The following is a 26,055-nucleotide window of genomic DNA, read 5'->3' on the forward strand; positions in this document are numbered from 1 at the left end:
GGCTGGGCGTGGTGGCTCATGCCTGGAATCCCAACACTTTGGGAGATTGAGGCGGGTGGATCACCTGAGGTCAGGAGTTTGAAACCAGCCTGACCAATATGGTGAAACCCTGTCTCTACTAAAAATACAAAAATTAGCTGGGTGTGGTGGCGTGCGGGTGTAGTCCCAGCTACTCGGCAAGGCTGAGACAGAAGAATTGCTTGAACCCGGAAGGTGGAGGTTGCAGTAAGCTGAGATCGCACTCCAGCCTGGGCAACATAGTGAAACCAAAACCCAGTACAGTGGCTTGGGACCCCCGTCCCCTCGCCGCCACCAGAACTTAGCTAAGAGTTGGGGAGAAGAGGGTGAAAACCAAGGCTCTGGCAGCACACAGGGTGTCATGGAGGGTATTTTTAGAGGCTAGAACTCAGAGAAACAGAGTTAAAAATGTTTCTCATGTTTGTTTTATCTGGGCTTGGCTTGGATGCCTCCAGTGATGGGCGTCTCACTACCTACCAAGTCAGCCCAATGATTTCAAGACAACCCTGGAGACAGTGCTTCCTGCCCCCCTGCCAGCTTCTGCTTCTCTGTAATGTGTTTTGGGTGGTCTAGCTTAGTCATCTGGAGACACACACAGTAAGTACCACCCCTTCCCCAAGCATTTCAGGTGCCTCTCGTGGTGACAAGCGCTGGCATCTCTAGATGGGTGCTGCTGTCGTTATCATCCCCATCCTGAAGAGCAAACTGAGGCACCCAGAGTGAAGCAGCTTGGCCTAGGTCACGCAGTTAGTACCCTTAAGCACCATACTCTGCCATTCTACATTTTTCTATCCTTTGCAAACACCCCTGCCCCACATCACCTCCTTTGGTTTTTCTTCCTAGGACCTGTTTATTTCATTCTCCTCCTGAACTCCAAGCCTGCGGCCTCTTCTCCCCGTCCTTACCGCCCTCCCCCTCTCCCGAGAGCTGTCCAGGAAGACACACCTCTCCCTCATTCAGATTTGCTCCTTGTTCTTCAACCTGTGCATCTCCTTTAGGCCTTGAACATGTCTTCATAGGTTTATTCCTGATTATTTCATCACGGTTTTATTGATTTTGAGACTTTATCCCATGACATGATCAAATTGGCCGTTTCTAGAGCACAGGCACTTCATAGCTGTTTACGGTCATTTAGCTCCACATCTGCCCGTCGGTTCCTCGCGCGTGTAATCCAGCACCACGTGGCTATCTACGCTGAGCTCTGGGCATTTCCTGAGCCTTCCCAGGAGCCAGACTCCGTTCTCGGCGCTTCACACGGGCCGTCTCGTCTGGTGCTGTGGCATCCTGTAGGGTGGGAACAGGCAGTGCCCGTGGATGTGGCGTTGTGCCCGCCGGCATCCTGGGCACCACAGCGTGCCGCTTTCCCACTGCATTCTAGCACAGCCAGGTGAGGTCTGGCCAGCTGGGCTGCACCATTCGTTTGTGTGTTAGAGGCATTTCTGTTCCCGCAGGGGACAGTCACGTTGGCCCTTCTGGTGACCCAGCGTCTTTTGTCCCATGTACTGCTCCATACACCCCCTCTGTACCTGCATTGTTGGATTTAGGGACCTACATATAAGTTTTAGATGTGTTCCCATTCCCTTTTATTGTGTAAGATTCAGCCAGGTGTGCAAGCTGGTAAAACCTAGGCTAGAGTCTAACAACAATTTTCCACCTTCCCCATGGGTCATCTGTATCTGGTGTTGAATTGATAAGGTCAGGTGTGCAAGCTCAGGCCGTGGTCCTGTGGAAGAGCCCACCACCACCTCGGACTGTTACTTACTTTATTAAAAAACACATTTTTTTTTTTTTGAAGCTGAGTCTTGCTTTGTTGCCCAGGCTAGAGTACAGTGGCACAATCTTGCCTCACTGCAACTTCTGCCTCTTGGGTTCAAGCTATTCTCCTGCCTCAGCCTCCCAAGTAGCTGGGATTACAGGCATACACCACCATGCCTGGCTAATTTTTTGTATTTAGTGGAGACGAGGTTTCACCATGTCGGTCAGGCTGGTCTTGAACTCGTGTCCTCAGGTGATCCGCCCACCTCAGCCTCCCAAGGTGCTGGGATTACAGACATGAGCCACCACACCCGGCCAAAAAAGCACAATTTTAATAGGCTTGTTTGTGTGGCTGCTGTCAGACACACAGTTACGACCAGGGAGGGGAGGACACAGGAAGCTCTAAAAAGGTGACTTAAAAAACCCAAATTGTGTTCCAGGGTCACATAGTTTATGGGACCTCTGTTCTCTACATTTTAAAAGCCCTCAAGGGATTTCCTATGTTATCATTCCAAAGGCAATCCAAAGTTTCCCCCAAAGAAGGTCAAATTACATATTCTACGTAGGCTCCGTAGACAGAGAAATGTCTAACTTTCCATATGAAAGGGTAAGCTCTAATTATATGGAAATGTTCTCTCTTTGGCCGATGCCAGCTCATGGGAGCCCTTCTATAGCTATTTTTATGTTTCCAAGACAAAGCGCTCGACTGTGTGTCCCGGGTGCTGGGCTTCTGGAGAAAGGGAAGAGCGTTCTCTTTGTTCCCTTGGAGGGTTGGGGTGTCCTGGGGGAGTGGGAACAAGGCCTGGGCTGGGGACATGTGGGTAGGATGGGGAAGGGGGTGTGTCCGTGTCACGAGGAACCCGCATGAGCACGGTCCAGGCGCTGCTGGGTGTGGGGCGTTTGGGGATGGCCAGGAGCCCTGCCAGCCCTGCCTGGTGTGCGGCGCTGCAGGCTGGGGTGGGTCCCAGGGGAGTCAGGGCGAGCTGCTTGACCGTTCTCAAGCCTCTAGGCCCAGAGATTGCCAGGCTTTGGCAGGGCAGCTGGTGAACTGGCCGCATTCCTGGGCCCCTTCCGCAGGGGCTGGGATAGGATCTGTCAGGGGCGAGGCCCAGGAATCTACCCCTTCACTAGTAGCTCAGCTGATTGTGATGCACGTGGCTGCGGATTGCACTCAGACTTGCTGGTGTGGACAGCAGGGAATCACACGAGGGCTGCTGAAATGTAACCAGGCCGCTCAGACAGCGCTGGGCTGCAGTGCAGGAGAGGACGGGGTACAGGCCTGGGGGTCGGGGCAGAGAGGCTGACTGGGGAGGCTTTTAAGGGCCTCAGGTGAGAGATGATCAGGGCTGAGCTGCTGGCAGGGGAGGAAGGCAGAGCAAGATGCAGCATCCTGGAAAAGATGGTTTGCCGGGGCCACAGTACTCCAAGTGTGGTCCCCCAGACAGCACAGACAGCAGCAGCAGCATCCCTGGGAGCACTTTAGAGATGCAGAGTCTGGCGGGGCACAGGGGCTCACGCCTGGAATCCCGGCACTTTAGAGATGCAGTGTCTCGCGGGCGCAGGGGCTCACGCCTGGAATCCCAGCACTTTGGGAGGCCAAGTGGGTGGATCACTTGAGGTCAGGAGTTTGAGACCAGTGTGGCCAGCCTGGTGAAACCCCATCTCTACTAAAAATACAAAAGTTAGCCAGGCATGGTGGCGCGTGCCTGTAATCCCAGCTACTCGGGAGGCTGAGGCAAGAGAACTGCATGAACCCAGGAGGTGGAGGTTGCAGTGAGCTGAGATTGCACCACTGCACTCCAGCCTGGGCAACAGAGCAAGACTCTGTCTCAAAAAAAAAAAAAAAAAAAAAAAAAAAAAAAAAAAAAAAAGAAGAAATGCAGAGTCTTGGGCCCAGACTATTGAATCAGAGCCTGACTTTTAACAAGACTCAAGCAGCACCATGGCCGGGGCTCAGCCTTCCGTGCATGTTGACCAATCAGGTACTCGAGCAGAAAGATGGGGATGGTCAACGTGATGAACTCAGAGGCACCAACCATGGTGTCCTGGGTCAATGCACACAGAATGCACGCAGGCCCCTTGCAGGCCTTCCCACCCATCAGAAGCTCAGTACACCTGCCAGAGTCCCAGGAGGGCCAGGGAGGTCACAGGTTGTGTGAGGCCAAGCACAGTCTGAGCAGAGTCTCCTTGTGCTGTGGAAGTGGTTTCCAGCTCTGACCTCCCTGGGCGGCAGGCTAGGAGACTGGATCAGGGGCCTGCCTGCTCGGCCTGGAATCCCTGTTGCCCTGATTATGAGCTGTGTGGCCTTAGGCAAGTTACGTAACCTCTCTGAGTCTCAATTTCCCTGTCAGATTGTGCGGATAGGAACAGGCCTCACCGCCTATGGTGAGGTGGTGAGATGGCGAGAGATGTGTGTGAAATGCCGGAAGAGTACGAAACCCTGTGGGTCTGCGTGTTGATCAGCGTGATGTCTGGATTCAAACCCAGCTCCTCCGTGTAAGCTGGGAAAGTTATTCAGCCACTCTGAGCTTTTGTTTCTTTTTGTGGGCTCAGAGGGGAAAGCAAGGAGAGCAGGGGGTGGCAGGGACAAGGTTTCATCTGATGGTATCATGGGGGAAGTCACTTCCTGAATGATGGAGCTGTTTGTCAGTTTCTGGAGTTTATCCCAAAGATCTCTGCCCAGATGTTTTAAGTTTGTACCCATTTCCGTGTCTCCAGGAAAACTGACACAGCAGCCCCACTGGCTCCTGTTTTCACACTCATGCCCCGGATCATTTTGTGGTGACTCTAGCCAAGAGTATGGCCTGTGTCGTGTCTGTTACAGGCCGAGGTGGGAAGAAAAGGTCGTCCTTGCATCTGGAGGGGCCAGTTCATGCCTTGAGGAGGAGAGAGGCACTCTGAGTCCTGCCATTGTCCTCAGGGACGGCCAGGCTTGCCGTTGTCCCCTATGTCTGTTGGGGCGCCTTCTCCTGGGGATGTGATGTCTGCGTTGATTTTGGGGTGTCCAAGTGTACCAGGCTAGTATCCCATTGAGAGTCACCCACCATGGGCGGATTCACCCATTCCCGTCATGGTGCCTGGGGCTCCAGCAGCCTCATCACAACACAGCCTGGTAGTTGGAGGGCCTGAGCCTTTGCCATGACTGCCCCTGCTTAGCCACAGGACTGCGCACCTGTCGGGGACTGGGGTGGGCAGGCCATTCTCTCACAGGCCCACCCCAAGGCTCCAGATGGGCATGTGCATTGTTCAAACACCGTCACACCTTGAGGGTGTGAGGGGGCAGCGTGAGGCAGACGAGGGAGGCGGAGGTCTCACAGTGAACCACAGGACATGCTATCCTGCAGCTGGGACGCAGGCCTGTCTGACCGTGGAGCCCCCATTCTGGGGGCCTCACACTCCCTACGACTGTGATGCTCGTCCCCCACTCTGCCCTGATGCCACAGGAGTGCACGGCAGGCCTGGAGTCGCCTTCGGAGGGGGGTGAGAAGGCCATCGGGGGGCAGGGGGTGCTACCTGGGTAGAGGGTCCCTGGGTGAGGACCGCCTCGGCTGGAAAGCTGTCTGAGCGGCCGCCCAGGGAAAGGTGAGCTGCTTGGACGTCATTCTCAAGCTGTAGGCCAGAGGTTGCCTGACTTTGGTGAGAATCGCTGGGAATCTGGTGGCTGAGCACATTCCTGGGCCCAGGCGCTGGGATTGGATCAGTCTGGGGTGGGGCTGCCATGGACTGGCTCCTGCAGAGAGCAAGAGAGGAGAATGGGCCCAGTGTCCACTCCACTCTGTGGGAGGCCGTGGTGCCGTCCGGAGGCCAGATTGGTGTCCACTCGCCTTCCTGTCTGCTACTCCGAGCGCGGCTTCTGTGGAGCGGGGATCTGTGGTTTCCCCGCGTGGTTGAAGGCAGCCAGCGGAAGGCAGGCTTGTCAGCTCTGGGGGGCAGGACCTGAGGGCATTGGGGGAGTAGAAAACCCCAAAGCAGCCCAAGATGCTCAGAACACTTGGAGGATGTGGAGGACAGAGGCGTACCGGGACCCCTGCCCCTTCCAGAATATTCTAAGCAACCAGAGAGGGCAGGTGCCTCTGGGAGGGGAGCTGTAGCGAGGGCCCTGATTGGAACCATGGCTCTCTTCCTTGGCAAGTATCCTGCCAAGGGCACCCGACGTCCTGTCTGGCAGGGCTGGAGAGACTCTGGGCTGCCTGGAGTTCAGGCCGGGCATCACAGGCAGAGGCAGGCGTCCCAGCAGGCTGTGTAACAGGTGAACAGCTGTTTCTCCTTGGTCATCTTGGGCTCAACTAACACTCAGTTACCATCCCTGCCAGCGCCTGCACGAGTCCACGTGAGACCCTGCCCTCTGCCTCAAGTTAGTGAGTGGGGAGGGTCTCAGAGGGGAGAGCAAGGAGAGCTGGGGCAGCAGGGACGAGGTTGCATCTGATGGTGTCAGAGTGGGGATCAATTCCTGAATGATGGAGCTGGCTGCAATTTTCTGGACTTATCCCAAAGATCTCTGCCCAGATGTGTTAAGTTTTTACCCGTTTGCGTGTCTCCAGGAAAACTGACGTTGCTTCATTGGGATGCCTGTGCCAGTGGGGCTGGCACAGGGTGCACTGAGGTCATTGAATGGGCTGGGGGCACTTCCAGAGCAGGGGAGACTTGTCCAGGTTTTACTAATTGTTGTTGGTTGACAAGGAGTGTGAGCCAATGGCTCTTGGCACAGAAATAGACTGTGAAGCTCGGGGCCTTCAGGCGCCTTCCGAGGCACACAGAGGGACGTTCACCTGCCCTGACCTCACTCCACCTAATCGGACATCCCCATGGCTGTTCCTGGTGGTCTTTGGTGTCTGAGGCCGGCTCCTCCGTGTGAGCTGGGAAAGTTATTCAACCTCTCCAAGCTTTGGTTTCTTTTCGTGGACTCAGGCCTTCTCTTGCTTATTGACCTAGGACTGGAATCTCTGGGTCATAGGCTAAGTCTGTGTTTCCCTTTTTAAGAAACTGCCAGACTGTTTTCCAAAATGGCTGCACCATTTTCCATTCCCACCAGCAGTGTGCACAGGGCTCCAGTTCCTCCCCCTCCTTCCTCACCCACAGTTGCTGTTGTCTGTCTTTTTGACGATCGCCGTTGGAGTGGACGTGAGGTGGCAGGACACTGCAAGGTCAGCATGCATTTCCCTAAAGACCGCTGCCGTTGAACATCTTTTATGTGCTGTATTAGCCATACATCTGTGTTCTTTGGTGAAATATCTATTTAAATCCGTTGCGGGCTGGGCGCAGTGGCTCACGCCTGTAATCCCAGCACTTTGGGAGGCCGAGGCGGGCGGATCACAAGGTCAGGAGATCGAGACCACGGTGAAACCCCGTCTCTACTAAAAATACAAAAAATTAGCCGGGTGCGGTGGCGGGCGCCTATAGTCCCAGCTACTCAGGAGGCTGAGGCAGGAGAATGGCCTGAACCCAGGAGACGGAGCTTGCAGTGAGCCGAGATCGTGCCACTGCACTCCAGCCTGGGGGACAGAGCGAGACTCTGTCTCAAAAAAAAAAATAAAAAAAATAAAATAAATAAATAAATCCGTTGCTGATTTTTATTTTTATTTATTTTTGAGACAGAGTCTCACTCTGTCGTCCAGGCTGGAGTGCAATGGTGCGATCTCAGCTCGTTGCAACCTCTGCCTCCCGGATTCAAGCAATTCTTCTGCCTTAGCTTCCCGAGTAGCTGGGATTATAGGTGCACGCCACCACACCCGGCTAATTTTTGTATTTTTAGTAGAGACGGGGTTTCACCATGTTGGTTAGGCTGGTTTCGAACTCCTGACCTCAAGTGATCCGCCCGCCTCAGCCTCCCAGTGTGCTGGGATTACAGGTGTGAGCTGCCACACCTGGCCTTCTTTTGCTGATTTTCAAATGGGATTATTTGCCATCTTACTGGGTAGTAAGAGTTGTTTATATGTTCTGGATTCAAGTCTTCTGTTGGATATATGATTTGCAAATATTTCCTTCCAGTCCGTACTTTGTATTTTCACTTCACTTTTGGTATCTTTTGAAGCACAAAGGTTTTATTTTATTATTTTTTATTTTGATGATGTTCAGCTTATCAGTTTCTTCTTTTATTGGTTGTGCTTTTGGTCTTGTATCCAAGAAATCTTTGCCTAACTCAAGGTCATGAATATACATCTACGTTTTCTTCTAAGCGTTTATAGTTGTAGATGTTACATGAAGGCTATAATCCATTGTGAGTTACTTTTTGTATATAGGGTGAGATAAGGCTGTGAATTCCCATTTTTTGCCTGTGGATATCCAACTATGCCAGCATCATTTGTTGTAAAACAAAAATCCATTCTTTCTCCACATTAAATTGCCATGGCACCTGTGTCAAAAATCTCAATCATTGCATTTAAGGGCCCAGCTTTCTCTCTCCCTCTCTCTCTTGATCATCATGGTGGTTGGCAGACTGGCTCAATATCATATTAACCACTATTCTAAATGTGTGATCTGATTTACCAAGAGGTGCAAGGACCTCCCACTAGAAGACTTAAGTCAAAGCCCGCTGCAATGTGACCACCTGAGGTTGGTCAAAGGTGTTGGGGTTCGTCCGAGCAGCAGAGGGCCTGTCTCTGCCACTTACCAGCTGTGTGATCTGAGTTAAGCATCTTCATCTCTGCCTGCCTCAGTTTCCCTGTCTGTAAACCGGGGGGGGGGGGGGGTAGGAGCTTCATATCTCAAAGGATTACTGTAAAAAAGATGAACAGATACACGGCAAGTGCTCAGAGGGGAGCCTGCACGGTTAATGGTAGCTGTAATACAGATGCAGTATTTTCTGCAACTACGTTTGACTCCAAATGCTTAGCCTGGTTCCACATAGACTAAGATGAAAGAAGGGAAGGGGCAGTGGAGGGGGACTCCATATCGACTGTGACTGTCCCTTAGCCGTTCCTGCAGCTCACAGATCTGGCTGTTTCTGGCATCACCTGCCTGGGGCAACAGACGCAATCCCATACTCTTTATGTAAATGTCCCTCCTTTCCTAGGAAGGCCTGACAAAGCATGGGTCCCTTCCTGATGCCAAAGAGAACTGGAAGAGTCCTTCTCTGATCATTATAAAAGGAAAGAGCTGGGAATCATGAAAACAGAGCTAACACCAGCTTCTCCTCCTCTCTGTTTGGTTTCTACTGGATTCAAGTATCAGACATGCATGCACACATACATACCTGCATGCCCCACACGGACACATACACATACACACACTGACACGCACACATACACATACCTGCACACCCCCCTGTACACACAGTTGTGCAGATATGATCACAGAAACATAAACAGATATGCACATGCACACACCCCTGCACACACACCCTTGCACACACACCCCTGCATACACATGCACACACATCCCTACACACCCCTGCACACACACACTTCTACACACACATCCCTGCACACACACCCCTGCACACACATGCATGGAGACACACCCCTGCACATCCCTGCACACACACCCCTGCACACACACCCCTGCACACACATACTTCTACACACACATGCACACGCACATACACCCCTGCACACACATGCACACACACCCCTGTACATACATGCACACACATCCTTGCACACACCCCTGCACACACATCCCTGCACACACACACTCCTGCACACACGCATTCCTCCACACACCCCTGCTCACACACCCTTACACACACACACTTCCACACACACATGCACACACACCCCTGCACACATATGCACACACATCCTTGCACACACACCTGCACATCCCTGAACACACACCCCTGCGCACACAACCCTGCACACACACCCCTGCACACACATTGCATGCACACACACCCACACATACCCCTGCACATGCATGCACACACGCTCACACACACCCCTGCACATGCATGCACACACATGCAGCCCTGCACACATACATGCTTGGCAGGCTCCTCCCTCCTCCATCTCTTCCTCCTTTCCTTTATGAGCAGTTCTCCCTCCAGAGGCCCAGACTTCCTCTTTCACATCCACCTGCTCTTCTGAATATTTGTTTCCAAGGGCTGCCCTTTGCACCCCTTCACCCCTACCTGAATCCTAACATTTGCCCTTTAGGGTGGGATTCTCCATCTTGGCACTGCTGACCTCTCTGGCTGGGTTATTCCCTGTCTTGGGCAGCCCTCCTGTGCAGTGTGGGGTGTTTAGCAGCCTCCCTCGCCTCCACTCAACTGCAGGCCAGGAGCACCTCCTCCCTGCATTTGTGACAATAGAAAATGTCTCCAGACATTGCCGATGTCCCCTGGGAAACAAAACCATACTCTGTTCAAAACAGCTGCCCTGCAGGCTCTTGTCAAAAGTGTGCAGGACAGAAATTGGGAGGCTGAGAGTGGGCCCTGGCGGGCACGGGTCAGGAGAACTCAGAGGGGCACATTTTGCAGCCTGTTCCCACAGTGAGAATCCCGTGTGCTTGTCTCCAGGGCTTTGCTCACTCTCCTGGGAGCTCCGGAAAGCTGCACTTGTGCTCCCTTCCTCGTAGGTTTGCTGTGCAACAGTCGTGGCTTCTGTGGCTCCTCAGGCCCGGGGGCGCCCCTTGAACCCTCCACTCTTGCTCCAAGCACCTTCCCTGGGAAGCTGCATCTGCCGGGTTCGCAGACAGGAACGGAAACATGGACGGAGCCACGTGGCTGAGCCTCTGTCCTGATAACGAAGCTCCGCTTTGGAGGAAAAAGCACAAGTCGCTACAAGCCCGGGGCACAGGCGACCTCGCTCTGCAGAGAAGAGCGGATGCCAAGCTGTGGAAAAGCTACCAGCTCCAGCGCTTGGCTGAGGAGTTGGGGAGAGGGTGTCGGGAGGCGTGGTACCTGCACGTCGGAGGCCTGGGCCGACTGCAGTCAGCGCGTCTGTTAGGCTGGGGAGGAGGACGGGCCAGGGAAAAGGAGCCCACCTCAGAGGGGCCCGTCCAGCGGAGATCAGCCAGGCCCCCAAGGGCCAAGGAGAAGCACAGAGCGGCCCCTAGTGAAGAGAGGAGTTGCAGGGAAGAGTTGGGCCAGCAACACCCCAGGCACTCCAGGCCCCGGAAGACAGCAGCGAGCCCAGAGAAACCACAGACTACAAAAGCCATGGGTCAGACGAATTCTCACCTGGCCCTGCCTGAGAAGAGAAAGGGAAGGCGAGAACCTTCGACCAAGTCCGGGGGTGGCCGCAGTGCCATCCACCCTCGGAGGAGCAGGGGGCTGGACCTAAAAAGGCCAGACCCACTCGTGGCTGCTGTGGGAGAAATCAGGCGTGTGGAGGGAAAAGAGAAAGGAACAGCTCGGGCGGGGAGGAGGCCACTGGGACAGGGGGCAGTTTGCTTTGTTCCAGCCCTGACCAGTCGCTCTCGGGGACAGAGTCCAGAGGGGAAGCTGAGAGACCTCGGGCAGCTGTGGCCAGCTGGTGCCAGCCACAGAAGGGAAGCTGTGTCCCCAGCATCTCAGTGCACGCTCCGGGAGAAGAACAAGTGGCAGAAAGAGCTGGAGTTGGCCTTTGAAGAGTTGTTTAACATAAACAGAAAGCTGAAAAAACACCTGCGCTTGTACCTGGCACTGAAGCCCAGGGTGGACCAGAGCCCCGGGGAAGAGCATGCCTTCTCAGAGATGCAAGAATGTGGCGCTGAGACCCCAAGAGGGAAGAAAACAGCAGACGCAGAGATGCTGCCCGCCGGGGAACCCAGGAGCCTAGCAGAGGAGGTGGAGCAGCAGGCAGCGTCCAAGACCAACTTGAAAACGTTAATGGGCAAGGTCAAGCCCACGTTTAGAAATGGAAGTCAAACATTGTCTCCTGAGGCAGGTATATTTATCAGTGAAGGGGACTCATTATTGTATAGCACTGAATCTGGACAAGAGACCCCCAAACTGGGCACGCTGGCAGAGGGCTCCCTTCAGCTCCACCTTCAAGACCAGACAGACAGAGCGGGTTCAACGGCATCCAGGCAAAGGCAGAAAGCAGAGATGGAGCAGAGAAGACAAAAACAACTGGAATCGCTTGAACGAACGGAACACCCAGATATGAGCTTGGAAATCCACTACAAGGCTGAGTTAGAAAAAGAGAGGAGGGAGCAAAGAAGGGCTCGACTGGCGCATCTGAAGTCCTCCTCCACAAGAGCCCGGGAAAGGGAGAGAGGATCTGAGCTCAGCACCAATTCCCCATCGGGCACCAGCCTCGCCGACGACGACTGGCACAGTCAGATGATCCGAGACCAGCAGCAGCAGATTTTAGAGCAAAACAAGTTGCACAAGCAGTTTCTTGAAGAAGCCAGGAAACGCTTGCAAGAGTTCCAGAACATATGCTAAACGCGAGAGGCCCACCCGGGGTAAATACATCATTGATAATGGTGATGCCAGAGCTGATACCCGAGTCTCTAAGATCTGTGTTTGCGTCATTGCCTCAGAGACTATTAGGCCTCTTTAAAATGGGCAGTCTGGGGCCAGTGCAGTGGCTCACGCCTGTAATTCCAGCAGTTTGGGAGGCTGAAGTGGGCAGATCACCTGAGGTCAGGAGTTCGAGACCAGTCTGGCCGACATGGCGAAACCCCGTCTCTACTAAAAATACAAAAATTAGCCGAGCATGGTGGCATGTGCCTATAATCTGAGCTACTCAGGAGGCTGAGGCAGGAGAATCACTCGAACTCAGGAGGCAGAGGTTGCAGTGAGTCGAGATTGCACCACTGCACTCCAGCCTGGGTTACAGAGTGAGACTCGTCTCAAAAAAAAAAAAAAAATGGCAATCTGTCATACCGACAGATTGAGATGGAGTCTCACTCTGTTGCCCAGGCTGGAGTGCTATAGTGCAGTCTCAGCTCACTACCCCTGCCTCCTGGGCTCAAGCGATTCTCCTGCCTCAGCTTCCCAAGTAGCTGGGATTACAGGTGCCTGCCACCACGCCTGGCTAGTTTTTTGTATTTTTAGTAGACACGGGGTTTCACCACGTTGGCCAGGCTGGTCTTGAACTCCTAATCTTGTGATCCGCCTGCCTCGGCCTCCCAAAGTGCTGGAATTACAGACTTGAGCCACCGTGCCCGGCCTAGTCTTGCCTTTAAAACGAAGTCCCATTTGGGAAACCACCTATATACAAGAATAGGAACCTGTGTGGGTTTCAGTGGGTGTGTCTAGCCCGTGTACTGTGGATGCATCTCCCAGAGCTGATCATGCCACTGCACTCCGGCCTGGGGGACAGTCTGTTTTCAGGGGCCACAGGCACAGATGGAGATTCCAGGTTATTTAAGCCCTTCAGATGTTTTAGCCAAATAAACACTGGCCTTTCAGGGGCACCCAAGGTCAGACGGGCACAATTTCAGGAGACAGATCACTTGGTGCTTAGCCACGGGCTGAGACATTAACAGAGACTGAACCAAAGCTAAAACCTCTTAGTCTTTCTAAGTGACAGAACCAGCATTGTTTAAATAGCACATCACGTAATACATTCTTATAACTTTAAGAGAAAAGAGAGAGAGAGGACAGAAAAGAGAAGATAGGCAACCCTCGCCCCACTGGGTGACTCCCTCTGGGACTGGCAAGGGTGTGGGCACCTGGGTGTTTGATCAGTTTCCTCCCCGCTAGCTTTGCCACCGACCTGGCATCCACCATGGCCACGGAGACCTCACACTGGGTAGCTTCTCTTCTGCCAGTTGCAGTCTTAGGGACAGGGACAGAGACCAACACACTTTTTCTGCAAGGAGCCAGAGAGGAAGTATTTTAGCCTTGGCCAGCAGTGCAGCCCCTGTGGCAATTACCCAGCTCTACTGGAGCTACTCAGAAGCAGCCACAGATGATACAGAAATGAAAGGGCGTGGCCAGGTTCCAATGAGACTCTGCAAAAATAGGTGGTGGGTGGCATCTGCTCCTTGTGCCATAGTTTGCTGATCCCTGGACTAGGATGGTTTCAGAGTCTGTCTCCCTCCCTTCCAAGAACCTCAGATACATTGACTTAGATCAACCAGTCTTCGTTTGTGACATGTTGGTATCATTGGTCCCCGAATGGCCTTACTTATGAATATTTTGTAGATAATATAATGAAGCACTGTGAGCCCACTACCCAGACCCAAGACCCAGAATATTCACTACCTGTGCGCTACCTCTCTTTTCCCTCCCCCTGCTGCCTCCTTGGATGTATACCTGCCGATGGCTCACACCTATAATCCCAACATTTTGGGAAGCCAGCGTAGGAATTCCTTGAGCCCAGGAATTCGAGACCAGCTTGGGCAACATGGAGAGACCCTATCCTACAAAAAGTTGAGCATGGTGACGTGTGCCTATAGTCCCAGCTACTTGTGAGGCTGAGGCAAGAGGGTCACTCGAGCCCCAGAGGCTGAGGCTGCAGGGAGCTGTGATCACACCACTGCCAACCTGGGTGACAGAGCGAGACCCTGTCTCAGCAACACAAAGATGCTGGGCACAGTGGCTCACGCCTGTAACCCCAGCACATTGGGAGACCGAGGCTGGTGGATCGGAGTTTGAGAGTCAGGAGTTTGAACAGCCTGGCCAACATTGTGAAACCCCGTCTCTACTAAAAATACAAAAAATTAGCTGGGCGTGGTGGCAGCACCTGTAATCCCAGCTACTCAGGAGGCTGAGGCAGGAGAATTGCTTGAACCCAGGAGGTGGAGGTTGCGGTGAGCCGAGATTGCGCCACTGCACTCCAGCCTGGGTGACAGAGCGAGACTCCATCTCAAAAAAGAAAAAAAAAAGAAACAAAAGGTATACCTGCTGAATGTGGGGCTTAGCCCTCCCTATCTTTATCCGTACATGTATGCTAAACATAGTGTTTAGTTTTACTTGGTTTTGAACTTTATAAAAAGGATATTATGTGGGGTCTTTTGGAAGCTAGGCTTTTTGGGCTCAGCATGGTTACTGAATTCATCCACATCACACAAACGCCTCTCTTACTCATTTTCACTGCAGCATATCCTCATCGTGTGTATGATCATAGCTTCTCCTGTTTCGTGCTTGTTTCCAAAAAGAGGACTATATCTCTGATGCATTTGAATCAAAAGGCTGGGTATCAAAAAGTGCTTTTGGCACAGCTGGGATGTAGGTGTGGGAAAGATCCCATTTATTGCTCTTTTTTTTTTTTTTTTTTTTTCCTATTTTTACCCTTTTTCCCCAGAAAAGATTGACCTGTTCTTATAAAATATTTAATTTGCAAATATGAGGCCAGGCGCGTTGGCTCATACCTGTAATCCCAGCACTTTGGAAGGCAGAGGTGGGTGGATCACTTGAGGTCAGGAGTTCAAGACCAGCCTGGCCAACATGTGACGAAACCCCTTCTCTATTAAAAATACAAAAATTAGCCGGGCGTGGTGGTGCACGCCTGTAATCCCAGCTATTCGTGAGGCTGAGGCAGGAAAATTGCTTGAACCCAGGAGGCAGAGGTTGCAGTGAGCTGAGATTGTACCACTGCACTCCAGCCTGGGGGCAGAGGGAGGCTCCATCTCAAAATAAATAAATAAATGTACAGATATGAGTCCTAGACACTGTCTTAGTCACTAGAGATGAGCAGTGAGTCATGCACATGGAACCACAGGACTCCTGCTCTGGTGGAGGACGCAGGTGATGAGTGAGTAACAGCTGGAACTCTGGCTGTGTGGGGCGAGGTGCCCAGCGGGACCCCAAGTGCATGCCTCTGAGAAACTTGAGCCGGACTTCCCTGAAGAACATGAAGCTCGTGGAACCAACAAGCGTTACGCTCATTCGGACGGGGTGGGAGCAGCAACCCACAAGACTTTTTGTTTTTGCTTTTGGGTTTTTAAATCACGAGTAGCTTAGGTCTCTGTTGTCTGTGGCTTTCTGCTTGAGGCCAAGTAGAGAAAATTTGGGGCCGGGCATGGTGGTTCACACCTGTAATCCCAGCACTTTGGGAGGTCGAGGCAGGTGGATGGCTTGAGCCTGGGAGTTTGAGACCAGCCTGGGCAACATAGTGAGATTGTGTCTCTATGAAAACAAAAAGTAGCCAGGCACACTGGCCTGCACCTATAGTTCCAGCTACTAGGGAGGCTGAGGTGGGAGGATCCCTCGAGCCTGGGAGGTCCAGGCTGCAGTGAGCTGTGATTGCGCCACTGCATTCCAGCCTGAGTGACAGAAGCCCTATCTTAGGGGGAAAAAAAAGCAAATTTTGATCTTAGCCTGGTTTGTATCTATCCTCTGGTTCCGGAATGTCATGGGCTAGGGTTGCAAAGTCTCTCCACAATTTGCTGTAGGCTCAACGTGATTAAGAAGGAAGCTGGGGGTCAGGAGGGCTGCTGTTTCTCAAAAGCCACAAGGATTTCTCAGGGCAGAGTGTCACCGTGCTCCTGCTGTTCCTGCACTTGCGTTGTGTCTGGCTATTTTTTGCATATGGAGACCTGGAGCGTAGCCGCCTGTCACTATAACATCACCTCTGTCTGAGAGGGCAGAGAGGATGTTAGGGGATGACTGAGTTAAAAGCCATGGCCACAATGGGGCCCAAACATTGAGTAGCCAAGGTCTTCATGCCTTAGCCTGGAAGCCACAGTCTGATGGGGGGACCAGCCTGCCTTTGAGTGGGTTATTCTTGTTTCTGTTTTCAAAGGTAGTATTTGTGACCCGTGTGTTCTAGGTTAGGAATCGCCCCTTCTTGGCCACACTTGAGCTAAAACTAGGTGTGGAAACAGGCAGTGAGACAGGGTGGAGGGTGACTCATCTCTGCCCGGACGGTCACACCTACACTGTCCCATGGCAGCAGGACCAGACACCCGGCCCTTTCCCACCTGTCCTGCAGAAGGCTAAGGGGACGGGCTGGTTCTTTAACTGGGGCATTGGCATGGGCACTAAAACAGCTCTCCAGGACGCCCACACCCAAAACCGTGGCCTTCCAGTGATTCTTACGGAAATGTCATGGGTGACTTTCCATCCCAGGGCCTGGCAGCGCCTGTGTTCCCCTCCCCTCTTGGTCACCTTGGCACAGCTGGACTGTAGTGGAAAGGCCCGTGGGGCAGCCTCCAGCCTCCCCTGACTCACCCCGTCCCATGCCTCCACCAGGAGCCGGTGAGAGCCCTACTGCCGGGGTTGGAGCCCTGGCTCTGCCACTTGCCAACAGCTCGGTGACCTGGGCAGAGTGTTAAGGTTTCTGCACTTCCTCCAAGGCCTGGCCCTCCACCTCCTGCCCCTCACACCCAGGTTCCAGCATCTCTCTTCCCACCACCCCTGTTCCAGACACAGGTGCACAGGGCCCGCCCCCTGCCTTGTGAGCCTAAATCCTCCCCGAAGTGCCAGGCACCTCATAAGGCTATGCTGGCGGGCTCAGGAGTGCCCCCTGGACTCATACCCCAGCCCTTGCCCAGCCTCCATTTGACTGTAAAGTAAGGGATGGAGCCACCCGGAAGGGTGTGGGGCTCCTGAGGTTTCCAGAGAGCACTGCCATGCCAGCAGTGGTGAGGACCCCGGATGTGGTGGCCGTGTGCGGCTTCATCCTCCTAAAGCACTTCCAGGCACCCCGCACAGTTCTCCTGCTCTGAACACTTCGCACCTTCTAGAGCTCTGCTTTGGTTTGGTGCTTATGCTCCCACCCTCGGGGCACAGCTTCAGCGTTCCCGCCTCACTCTGCTTTTGCTGGAACCTTCGTCCTCTGGGCTCTTCTTTGCTCCCTGCCTTGTGCGTTCTTCTCCCGAAACCACAGGGACCCAGGAAGGCCCCCGTGGCTGAGCAGTGGTGCGTGGGTTGCCCTGTTTGTCCGCGAGGCTTGGAGGGGGAGCAGCGGCGTTGCTTGTGCTTGCTGCTGAGGTCAGCTGTCCATGGGCTGGGGGAGGCTGGCGGGGTCTGGCAGGTGCCCCTTGTTCACCTCCTGACCTGCTCTCCCCCAACCTGCTGGCCAATTGGGTTTTGGATGTGACCCCACACTGGGAACTGCCCTGGGGGATCCATCTTTTCTCCTCACAAATCTCCCTTCCACCCCAAGCCCTGTGTGACCAGGATCTCAGACAAGACAAAGGGATATAGGGTTTTTAGAGTGGAGGGGTGGGCAGAGCACCCTCCCTGACCTGCGGTCGTTCTTCCAATGAGTACAAATGGCAAGGAGCTTATATCGAGACCTCCAAGAAGACACGGGGCAGAGGGCTGGGGTGCAGCCTGCACTTGCAACTGCCGTGACAGCCCAGTCCGAATCCTACAGCTGGAGACGGGGCTACACAGTCGCACACCCCCCAGGACAAGCTCAGGGAGGCTGGGGGATGCTCAGCATGGGGCTCGATTGCCAGGCTGTGCTGAGGAGGAAGGGAAAGAGGAGTGGGGACACCGGCCCCCCGCTTTCATTCTCTCCTGGGTGTGTGGCCCCTGGGATTCCAGGCTTCACGTCCCTGTTTCTGTCTCCTGAGAAATGCAGCAAGTTGCAGCCCCCCAGCAACAGCACGAGGAGAGAATCTGCTGCTGCCCCTGGCTACGGAGCTGTCACCGTGGCCCCCTGCTCAGCTGTTGTTGGGGGGCGGATTGCAGGGACGGGTGGGGGTTCCCTCGGTGCCTCTCCAAGCTCCCTCTGCTTCCTGCCCTGCACGGTCCTGCTCCTGTCCCTGCTCCGGCTCTGGCTGGGGGTGTGCAGGGCTGAGCTTGGCTCTTCCGTGGGTCTTGGCGGAGAAAATGCAGAGCTGCACTTCCCTCCACAAAGCCGCCCTGTTCTCAGCAAATCCTCCCAGGGTCGGTGCATTTTTTTCGAGTGATTCAGCAGCACGTGAATGGGAAGGGCCGAGCCCAGCCGGAGGCTCTGGCATGAGACCTGCTGGCCCACGAGGGAAAGGGAGGGCAGCAGGACGTGGGCCGGAGGTCCTCCCAGGGCCGCAGAGGGAGGGAGCAGGGCCCTGGGGTGGGGAGGGCAGCAGGAAGGCTGGGCAGAGAGTGCGGGTTAGCTCTGCGTGGCTGAGGTGCTCTGATAGATGCTGTTTCACTCGAGTTCCCCAAGGGGAGCCAAAACGAATGGGCAGGAAGTGAGATGGGAGAGCTGGTCTCCATGGAGACGGGCACTCAGTGGCCAGCAGCTCACGTGCGCTAAAACCTTGGGCAGCTGAGGAGGGAGCGTTCCCTGGCGGGGCGAGGCCTGGAACACCCAGGTGCCCGCTGGCAGGTGGTGTGGCCCAGGGCTGAGGCTGTGCTTCTGTCCCCTGATCTCTGTTGTGTGCCCTGTTATCTTCTCTGCCCAACCCTCCCTCCCACCCCCGCCCCCCGACAACAAAACATCTTTTCTGAGTAGTTGTCATTCCAGGCATTTCTCACCCTGGCCTGAGTCATGCTGGCCAAGTCCTCTGTCCTCACCCTGGATGTCACGGTCCTGCCCTGCTCCAGAGCTGCAAGTCACCACTGAGGGTGGACGTGGGGCTCCTCTGTCCCAGCCACCCACAAACTCTCAAGATCAGAGTCTGGAAAGGGAGGTGGTGCCCCACGTCTTCACTTCTGGTGTCTATACCCTCAACTGGGGACAGATGCCCAGTGTGCTCCTATGCCGCCCCCTCTGCTGAGGTCTTTCCTGCTCCCCAGAAGGCCCCATTGCTGGCTTCTGGGGACCGAGGAGGTTGGAGGACCTGAGGGTGGGTCTGGCCTCCGCAGCAGCTGCAGGGCGGGAAGAGCTGGGTCCCGCCCAGTACCACGGGGCTGTTTTTAATTACCAAGTCACAGCCCCCTTTTCTGCTCATTTCCCTAAAAGGAGTGAGCTGGGAGGAGGTCTGACGCACTGCTGGCCAGAAGGGGCCGGCATGAAGGGGCCGAGGAAGGGCAGAGCCCAGTGCTCGGGGGAGACCCTCGGACTGTCCACCGAGGGCACCCGGCTGTGTCACTTGAGGCCAGAGGCCGAAGGTGAGCTGGACCAGCTAACCCTCGCTGTCACCTCACAACCCTTGTGACACTTCGTGGCTACTCAGCCTTGCCCTGTGCGCCTGCGCCCCATGCATTTCCGTAGGGAGAGGCGTAGCCTCCAAACCTAGAGGACTAGAGCAAGTGTGGGGTCCTTGTAAGCACAGCCCCTTCCTGGATCACCGTCTGCCATCCCTGGCAGCGTCTGTGGCCACTTCTGCTGCTCCAGCTGGCGAGGTCAGCCCCATCCTGCTGAAAGAAGGAGGTGCTGCCTGAATGGAGAACTTCCGTGTTTCTAAGTGGTCTTTACTATGATCCCAGATTAGTTACACCCAAACATTTAGGGATCCCACAGTGATCTGAGAGCAGGACTATGAGAAATACAGTCATTTATTACAGTAGTCGCAGGGCAGGGCCACAGCTGTGTTACTGGACATCTGTCCCGAGCTGAGGGTGTAGACACCAGAAGTGGGGAAAAGAGGCTTCACCTCCCTTTTCAGACTCTGATCTTGGGGGTGGCTGGGGCAGAGGGGCCCTGGTACACGCTCAACTGGCACTTTAGACATATTAATCAAAATGGTCAGGCCAGGCCAGATGGCTCACGCCTGTAATCCTAGCACTCTGGAAGGCCAAGGTGGGTGGATCATGTGAGGTCAGGAGTTCGAGACCAGCCTGGCCAACATGGTGAAACTCTGTCTCTACTAAAAATACAAAAAAAAAAAAAATTAGCTGGTCATTGTGGTGGGCACCTATAATCCCAGCTACTCCAGAGGCTGAGGCAGGAGAATCGCTTGAACCTGGGAGGCGGAGGTTGCAGTGAGCCGAGGTCATGCCATCGCACTCCAGCCTGGGCAACAAGAGCGAAACTCTATCTCAAAAAAAAAAAAAAAAAAGTCAATGGTCAAGCAGCCTCAGCCAGATTGACCAGCCATATGGTGTCGTCACATCCACCCAAAAGGGACAAGAGACTCTCACCCTGAATGGCAACGCAAGTTATAGTTACAAACATTAGCAAGGGCTTTACTAACTGTGTGATTTGAGGGTACAGATGTTGGCGCTCATGGTACCCCGCTTTTCTGGAGAGTTTAGACAGGAGGCATGGAACGTCGCAGTCCTTCCCCAGTAAATGAACAGGGCTGAGTCCACCTGCAACTGCCATTGGATCCTGCCCAGGAGTAAGTGGAGGTTGGGTTTCATCTGGGAGAGAGAATAATTCCTCTGAAATGATTGGCATGCAATTCCACCCAGAGGCAAATGAACCAAATGACGCTGGAAGACATTGGCAGCTCCGGCCTGCAGACTGTATTTGCATCTACACAGTGCGGAGTCCTCCAGGGCTGGCCCCTGGGATGCAGTGGCCACTGGTCTTCATTGCCACTGTGGGTGCTCCGGGCTGACTCTGACCCAGCTGCAGCATCAGAATGCCCCCCACCCACTAGTGATTGGACCAGTAGGGTCTTTGGCACGTGTTTGAAGCCCCCACCTGACTCCCAGGAATGACCGATGTTCAGAGCATGGGGACTCCTTGGCATTCTCCACTGGGCCATGAGCAGAATAGGACAGAGGGGAGGGAGGTGCTTTCCCTGGCAGTGCGGGTCCTGTGGGCGCCCCTCCCCAGGTGGAAGCTGGAGCCTGCAGAAGAGGGTGGACGGCTGGGAGGGCCAGTGCCCTCTGGTGATACGGAGCAAACCCTCCCAGTCTGAGTCAGCGCGCACGCAAGGCGCAGATGATCGGGCCGGGTTTTCACTGTGTGTTTAGCAGCCGAATGTGTTTCTGAGTCCCAGGGATCCCTGCACCTCGTCTGGGCAGACAGGTGACTTTGAGGGACAGTGGGCCACCTTCTTCTGCTGCCTGAGCGCGTCCCTCAGCCAAGATAGGCGCTGTGCTGTTACAGGGTGTGGAGCGCCCTGGGAAGAGGCTGTGAGCGGTCTAAAGGCTGGGTGTTGATGTCCACTGGTTTGCCTGTCCCAAACCGGGGCCTGGGGGCCCGGCAGAGTGGCTCAAGTGGAAATGTTCTGTAAGGTATATTTATACATATGGCACGTGGGATCCCTCCAGCGAGCAGTTGGGCCCTGGCAAGATAATAAAGAGAATTCAATGAGTGTGGAATAAATGCATTTCTTAGAGGCAATTTTCTTTTTCTTTCAAAGGCAGGGTCTCCTTCTGTCACCCAGGACCAAGGCGCAGTGGTGCGTTCATAGCTCACTGCAGCCTTGAACGTCTAGGTTCATGCAATTCTCCTGAGTAGCTGGGACTATAGGCATATGCCGCCACGCCCAGCTAATTTTTGTAGGTTTTTTGTTTGTTTGTTTTGTTTTGTTTTGTTTTGTTTGTTTTTTAACAGATGAGGTATTGCTATGTTACTCAGGCTGGTCTTGAACTCCTAGCTTTAAGCAACCCACCCGCCTTGGCCTCCCAAGTGCTGGGATTACAAGTGTGAGCCACTGCACCCGGCCTTTTGAGGCAATTTCCTTTTGGGGTCTGGCTCCCTCCCCCAGTTGTGGGCATAGCTTGTTCTTATTTTCTGCAGGAACTTCCGTAGTGCTTCTGTGGACACAGTAGGATTGGAAAGGTGTTGGTGGGTGTGTGAAGGGGACATGAGGATGCAGGACCCACATGTTGATGGCAGCAGAGGGGACACCGAGGAGAGAGAACAAGAGAGGACCGTGCCACAGAAGCCCTGGCGTCTCTGCCTGGGGCTGGCGTGGCTGGAGTCTGGAGGGTGCCGCCCCTCAGGCCAGCCTTTGGCCCTGGCACATGCTGGTGACACCAGGTTCTCCAGTAAGCCGCCTTCACTGTCTGCGGCCGTCCGAGAGTAGCAGCCAGTGCGGCCTCCTGGTTTTCCAGGGGCTGTTGTGATTCTCGAAGTCTGACCGTAGCCCGTCCTCTTTGGATCGTCCGCCGCGACCTTGGTTTTCCGCCCACCCAGTTCTTTTCCGTCCCCACTCTGGCGGGTGCTTGAGGGGTTGTTTTTGCAGGGGGGGAGGTGACATCATGTGGTGTCCTGGGCCGGAGGGGTGGGGGTGGGGACCCCGCGGTTGTGTGTGCTTTGAATTCAGCCGACGGTTGTACATTCCAGTAGCCGGCGTCTGGCAGTGAATTCATCAGCCAGTGTATCACCCTTGATCTCAAACCCAGATGTTGTGTTCACAGCAGAAGGGAAAGAAGGAAAAACGAAATCCGAGACGCTCAGGGAGAGGCCGTAGGTTTTGGGCTCAGGGCAGTTAGAACGAGAATCTTTATAAAGACTCCCCCCTCTCGCAGCTTTGCCTCTGGCTCCTTGGGGACGGGGCAGAGGAGCAGAGCAGTCCCCTCTTCGGGGCATGGACAGGAGATGGGCTGACGCCAACCCCCCCGCCCCAGTGCCTAACACCAGGCCCAGCACCCAGTAGGTGTTCAATAAACGTGTCTGTGCCCCGGTTTTCATTTCTTCCCAGATTCCTTATATCTCTTCGATTTCCCCAGCCCTGTTCTTCACATGGTCTGGACTCAGAGAGGCCCTCCCTTTGGAGTGGCCTTCTTTCCCCTACAGTCCTGGTGGTCCATCCCGGAGCCCAGAGTGCGGACCATTGCTATTGGCATGGAAATGTGTTCTGGAGAGCTCTCCCTCCCTCCTCCTCTGTCCACCACTGGCCGTTGGAAACTCTCCTTCTCTGCGTGCCTGTCCGTCGTCTGTCGCCTTGCCTAGATTGGATGCTCCTCCCAGGCAAGGCTTTCTGCATGCAGGATCCACCCTGTACCCTCTCTTCACCTGCTGTCGCCTCTGGGCAACAACCGCCAACAGGTACCCACCGCTCTGAGCAGGTCAGCGGTGCAGATCCCGCTATGCCGACCGGTGTGCACTGATCAAAGCTGTCAACCAGCCCCTCTCCGTCATATCTGCGGCACGCTGGTGCTTTGGGGAAGGTTGCCGTGGAACTGGTCCTTCTTTGCCTCTCTTGATTCCCATTTTCCTTCTTTCATGTAATTTCTCATTTTGCAAAGTGGGGGAGGAGGTGCCCACCCCCAATTTAAAGAGACCCTGAAGAATCGGAATTCTGTTCCCCAGGAGCAGACTAAAGCAGCCCAGTGGAGATGGGGATACCCTCAGGCTCTGCTCCTCCAGGCCCCTCACCCCCACTTCCCTGCAGGCATCTGGCGGCCTCCTTGCCAGTTCTCTTTCTAGTCCTAATCCTGCGTGGCTACCCTGGACCCTTGGTTCAACCAGCCTCCTCTTTTCGGACACTTTAAAGGAGGGAAGTGTATCATCTGCAGCCCCCAGGCAAAGCTAGCACGTTGGGAGGTTGCATCAAATCGAGACTCTGTGACCTGCTGACCAGGACGAGGTCTCCGTACCTGAGTGGCGTGATGCCACCGTCCCAATGCCTCACCCACGGGAGTGGGAGAATTCGCCTTGCTCATCTCTGTGATGCTCATGGTCCTGAACCATACGTACATGAGTTCCCGGGCACCGCAGGCTCCACACCAGCCCCTGTAGCCATCACCATGAACTCTCAAGTGTCAGGACTGTTGTCATCGTCTCCGTCTTAGGTGTGAACAACTGTGGCTCAATGAAGTCCAGGAACTTCTCAAAGATCACCCAGCCATCCAGGGGCGAATGCAAGATCTCTGTCTCTTGCTGCCTCCTTCAAACAAGTGCCCAGCTGCCACCTGGGAGCCTTAGGCATTTTTGTAAGAGAACAACATGTGAACCTCAATGCCCAGGGTAGGATGCAACATTTTGGCCGTTTTTAAGTAATCTTTGCTTATTTTCTAAACTCCAGTGACATGCTTATTGAGTGCCTATTGTACGTTAAGCGTTGTGCAGCATAGTGGATCATTGAAAGGCAGCTCCAAGGCCGGGCACTGTGGCTCACGCCTGTAATCCCAGCACATTGGGAGGTGGGCAGATCACGAGGCCAGGAGTTCAAGACCAGCCTGGCCATCATGGTGAAACCCTGTCTCTACTAAAAAAAATGCAAAAACTTAGCCGGGCATGGTGGTGCGTGCCTGTAATCCCAGCTACTTGGGAGGCTGAGGCAGGAGAATTGCTTGAACCCAGGAGGCAGAGGTTGCAGTGGGCCAAGATTGCACCACTGCACTCCAGCCTGATGACAGAGCAAGACTCCATCTCAAAAAAAAAAAAAAAGAGAAAAGAAAAGAAAAACAGCTCCAGAAATTTCCAAAATAACATACAGAATTCAGTAGACTGTAGTAAAGGCCGGCTTGCTACTCCTTCTGGAACTGTTGATTCCTTTGGATTCTGCTGGTTTGCTTTTTTTTTTTTTGAGACGGAGTCTCGCTGTGTCACCCAGGCTGGAGTGCAGTGGCGCCATCTCGGCTCACTGCAAGCTCTGCCTCCCGGGTTCACACCATTCTGCTTCAGCCTCCTGAGTGGCTGGGACTACAGGCCCCCGCCACCACGCCCGGCTAATTTTTTTGTGTTTTTAGTAGAGACGGGGTTTCACCGTGTTTGCCAGGATGGTCTCGATCTCCTGACTTCGTGATCTGCCCGCCTTGGCCTCCCAAACTGCTGGGATTACAGGCGTGAGCCACTGCGCCCGGCCTTCTTTTTTTTTTTTTTTTTTTTTTTTTTTTTTAAAGACAGCGTCTCACTCTGTTGCTCAGGCTGGAGTGCGGTGGCATGATCTCAGCTCACTGCAGCTTTCACCTCCTGGGTTCAAGCAATTCTCCTGCTTCAGCCTCCCAAGTGGCTGGGATTACAGGCACCTGCCACCACACCTGGCTGATTTTTGTATTTTTAGTAGAGATGGGGTTTCACCATGTTGGCTAGGCTGGTCTCCAACTCCTGACCTCAAGTGATCTGCCCGCCGTGGCCTCCCGAAGTGCTGGGATTATAGGAGTGAGCTGCCGTGCCCAGCCCTGGTTTGCTTTTGTACTGGTGACTCTGCTACATGAAAAGCAAACTTTGACTAAGTTAATCTGGCACACTGACCGAGTTGCATAAACATTTTTTGGTGCAGCATTGTCATAAGGTATATAGATAAGGCAGGGAGCAAGACAGCCAAGGACAAACTGCACCTGGGCCGCCAGCCCAAATTTGTCGGCAGCATCTCAGCTCCATCTGGCAAACAGTGAGCACCACCTGTTCTGCAGTCAGAATCTAGCCTCAACCTGTTAGGACCTCCCAGGGCCCTGAGCAGACAGGTGTGCAGGAATTGACAGCAGGATGGAAAAGAGATGGTGAATATACCAAGTGCTGCAGAAGGACAGGATTTCCCAGAGGAAGACAGAAAAGGGCTATTTTAGCTGGGTCTTGAAGGATGAAGAGAAGTTCTCCAGGCAGAGAGAGGGAGATGGCATTTGGGGCAGAAGAAACTTGCCTGTTCAGGCTGGGCACGGTGGCTCACACCTATAATCCCAGCACTTTGGGAGGCCAAGGTGGGTGGATCACTTGAGGTCAGGAGTTCGAGACCAGCCTGGCTAACATGCCAAACCCTGTCTCTACTAAAAAAAAAAAAAAAAAAAAAAAAATAGCC

At 54.1% G+C, this 26,055-nt stretch overlaps 3 protein-coding genes across 4 annotated transcripts in view; 2 read left to right on the forward strand and 1 right to left on the reverse strand.

The window, feature by feature from the left end:
- The window catches only part of ENGASE (endo-beta-N-acetylglucosaminidase), a 639,565-nt gene that overhangs the window by 187,159 nt on the left and 426,351 nt on the right, over positions 1-26,055 (reverse strand). The gene's annotated exons all lie outside the window — the stretch shown is intronic.
- Positions 1-26,055, forward strand: part of TIMP2 (TIMP metallopeptidase inhibitor 2) — a 71,258-nt gene that overhangs the window by 20,655 nt on the left and 24,548 nt on the right. Inside the window, exon 1 of one of the 2 annotated variants that reach the window (XM_050764447.1) lies at positions 535-615. The exons of the other annotated variant lie outside the window; for it this stretch is intronic. Coding sequence (XP_050620404.1) covers position 615 — 1 coding nt within the window. The 5' untranslated portion in view covers positions 535-614. Of the gene's footprint in view, positions 1-534; positions 616-26,055 lie in introns of those variants that run through there. 2 annotated transcript variants of the gene reach the window in all.
- On the forward strand, positions 572-24,722 carry CEP295NL (CEP295 N-terminal like). The gene is given in 4 exon segments (XM_050764281.1): positions 572-615; positions 10,288-10,306; positions 10,308-10,356; positions 10,359-24,722. Coding segments are annotated over 4 exon segments (1,836 nt in total). The 3' UTR covers positions 12,083-24,722.

This window comes from Macaca thibetana, chromosome 16 (assembly GCF_024542745.1).
Source record: "Macaca thibetana thibetana isolate TM-01 chromosome 16, ASM2454274v1, whole genome shotgun sequence".
Classification (NCBI taxonomy): Eukaryota; Metazoa; Chordata; class Mammalia; order Primates; family Cercopithecidae; genus Macaca; species Macaca thibetana.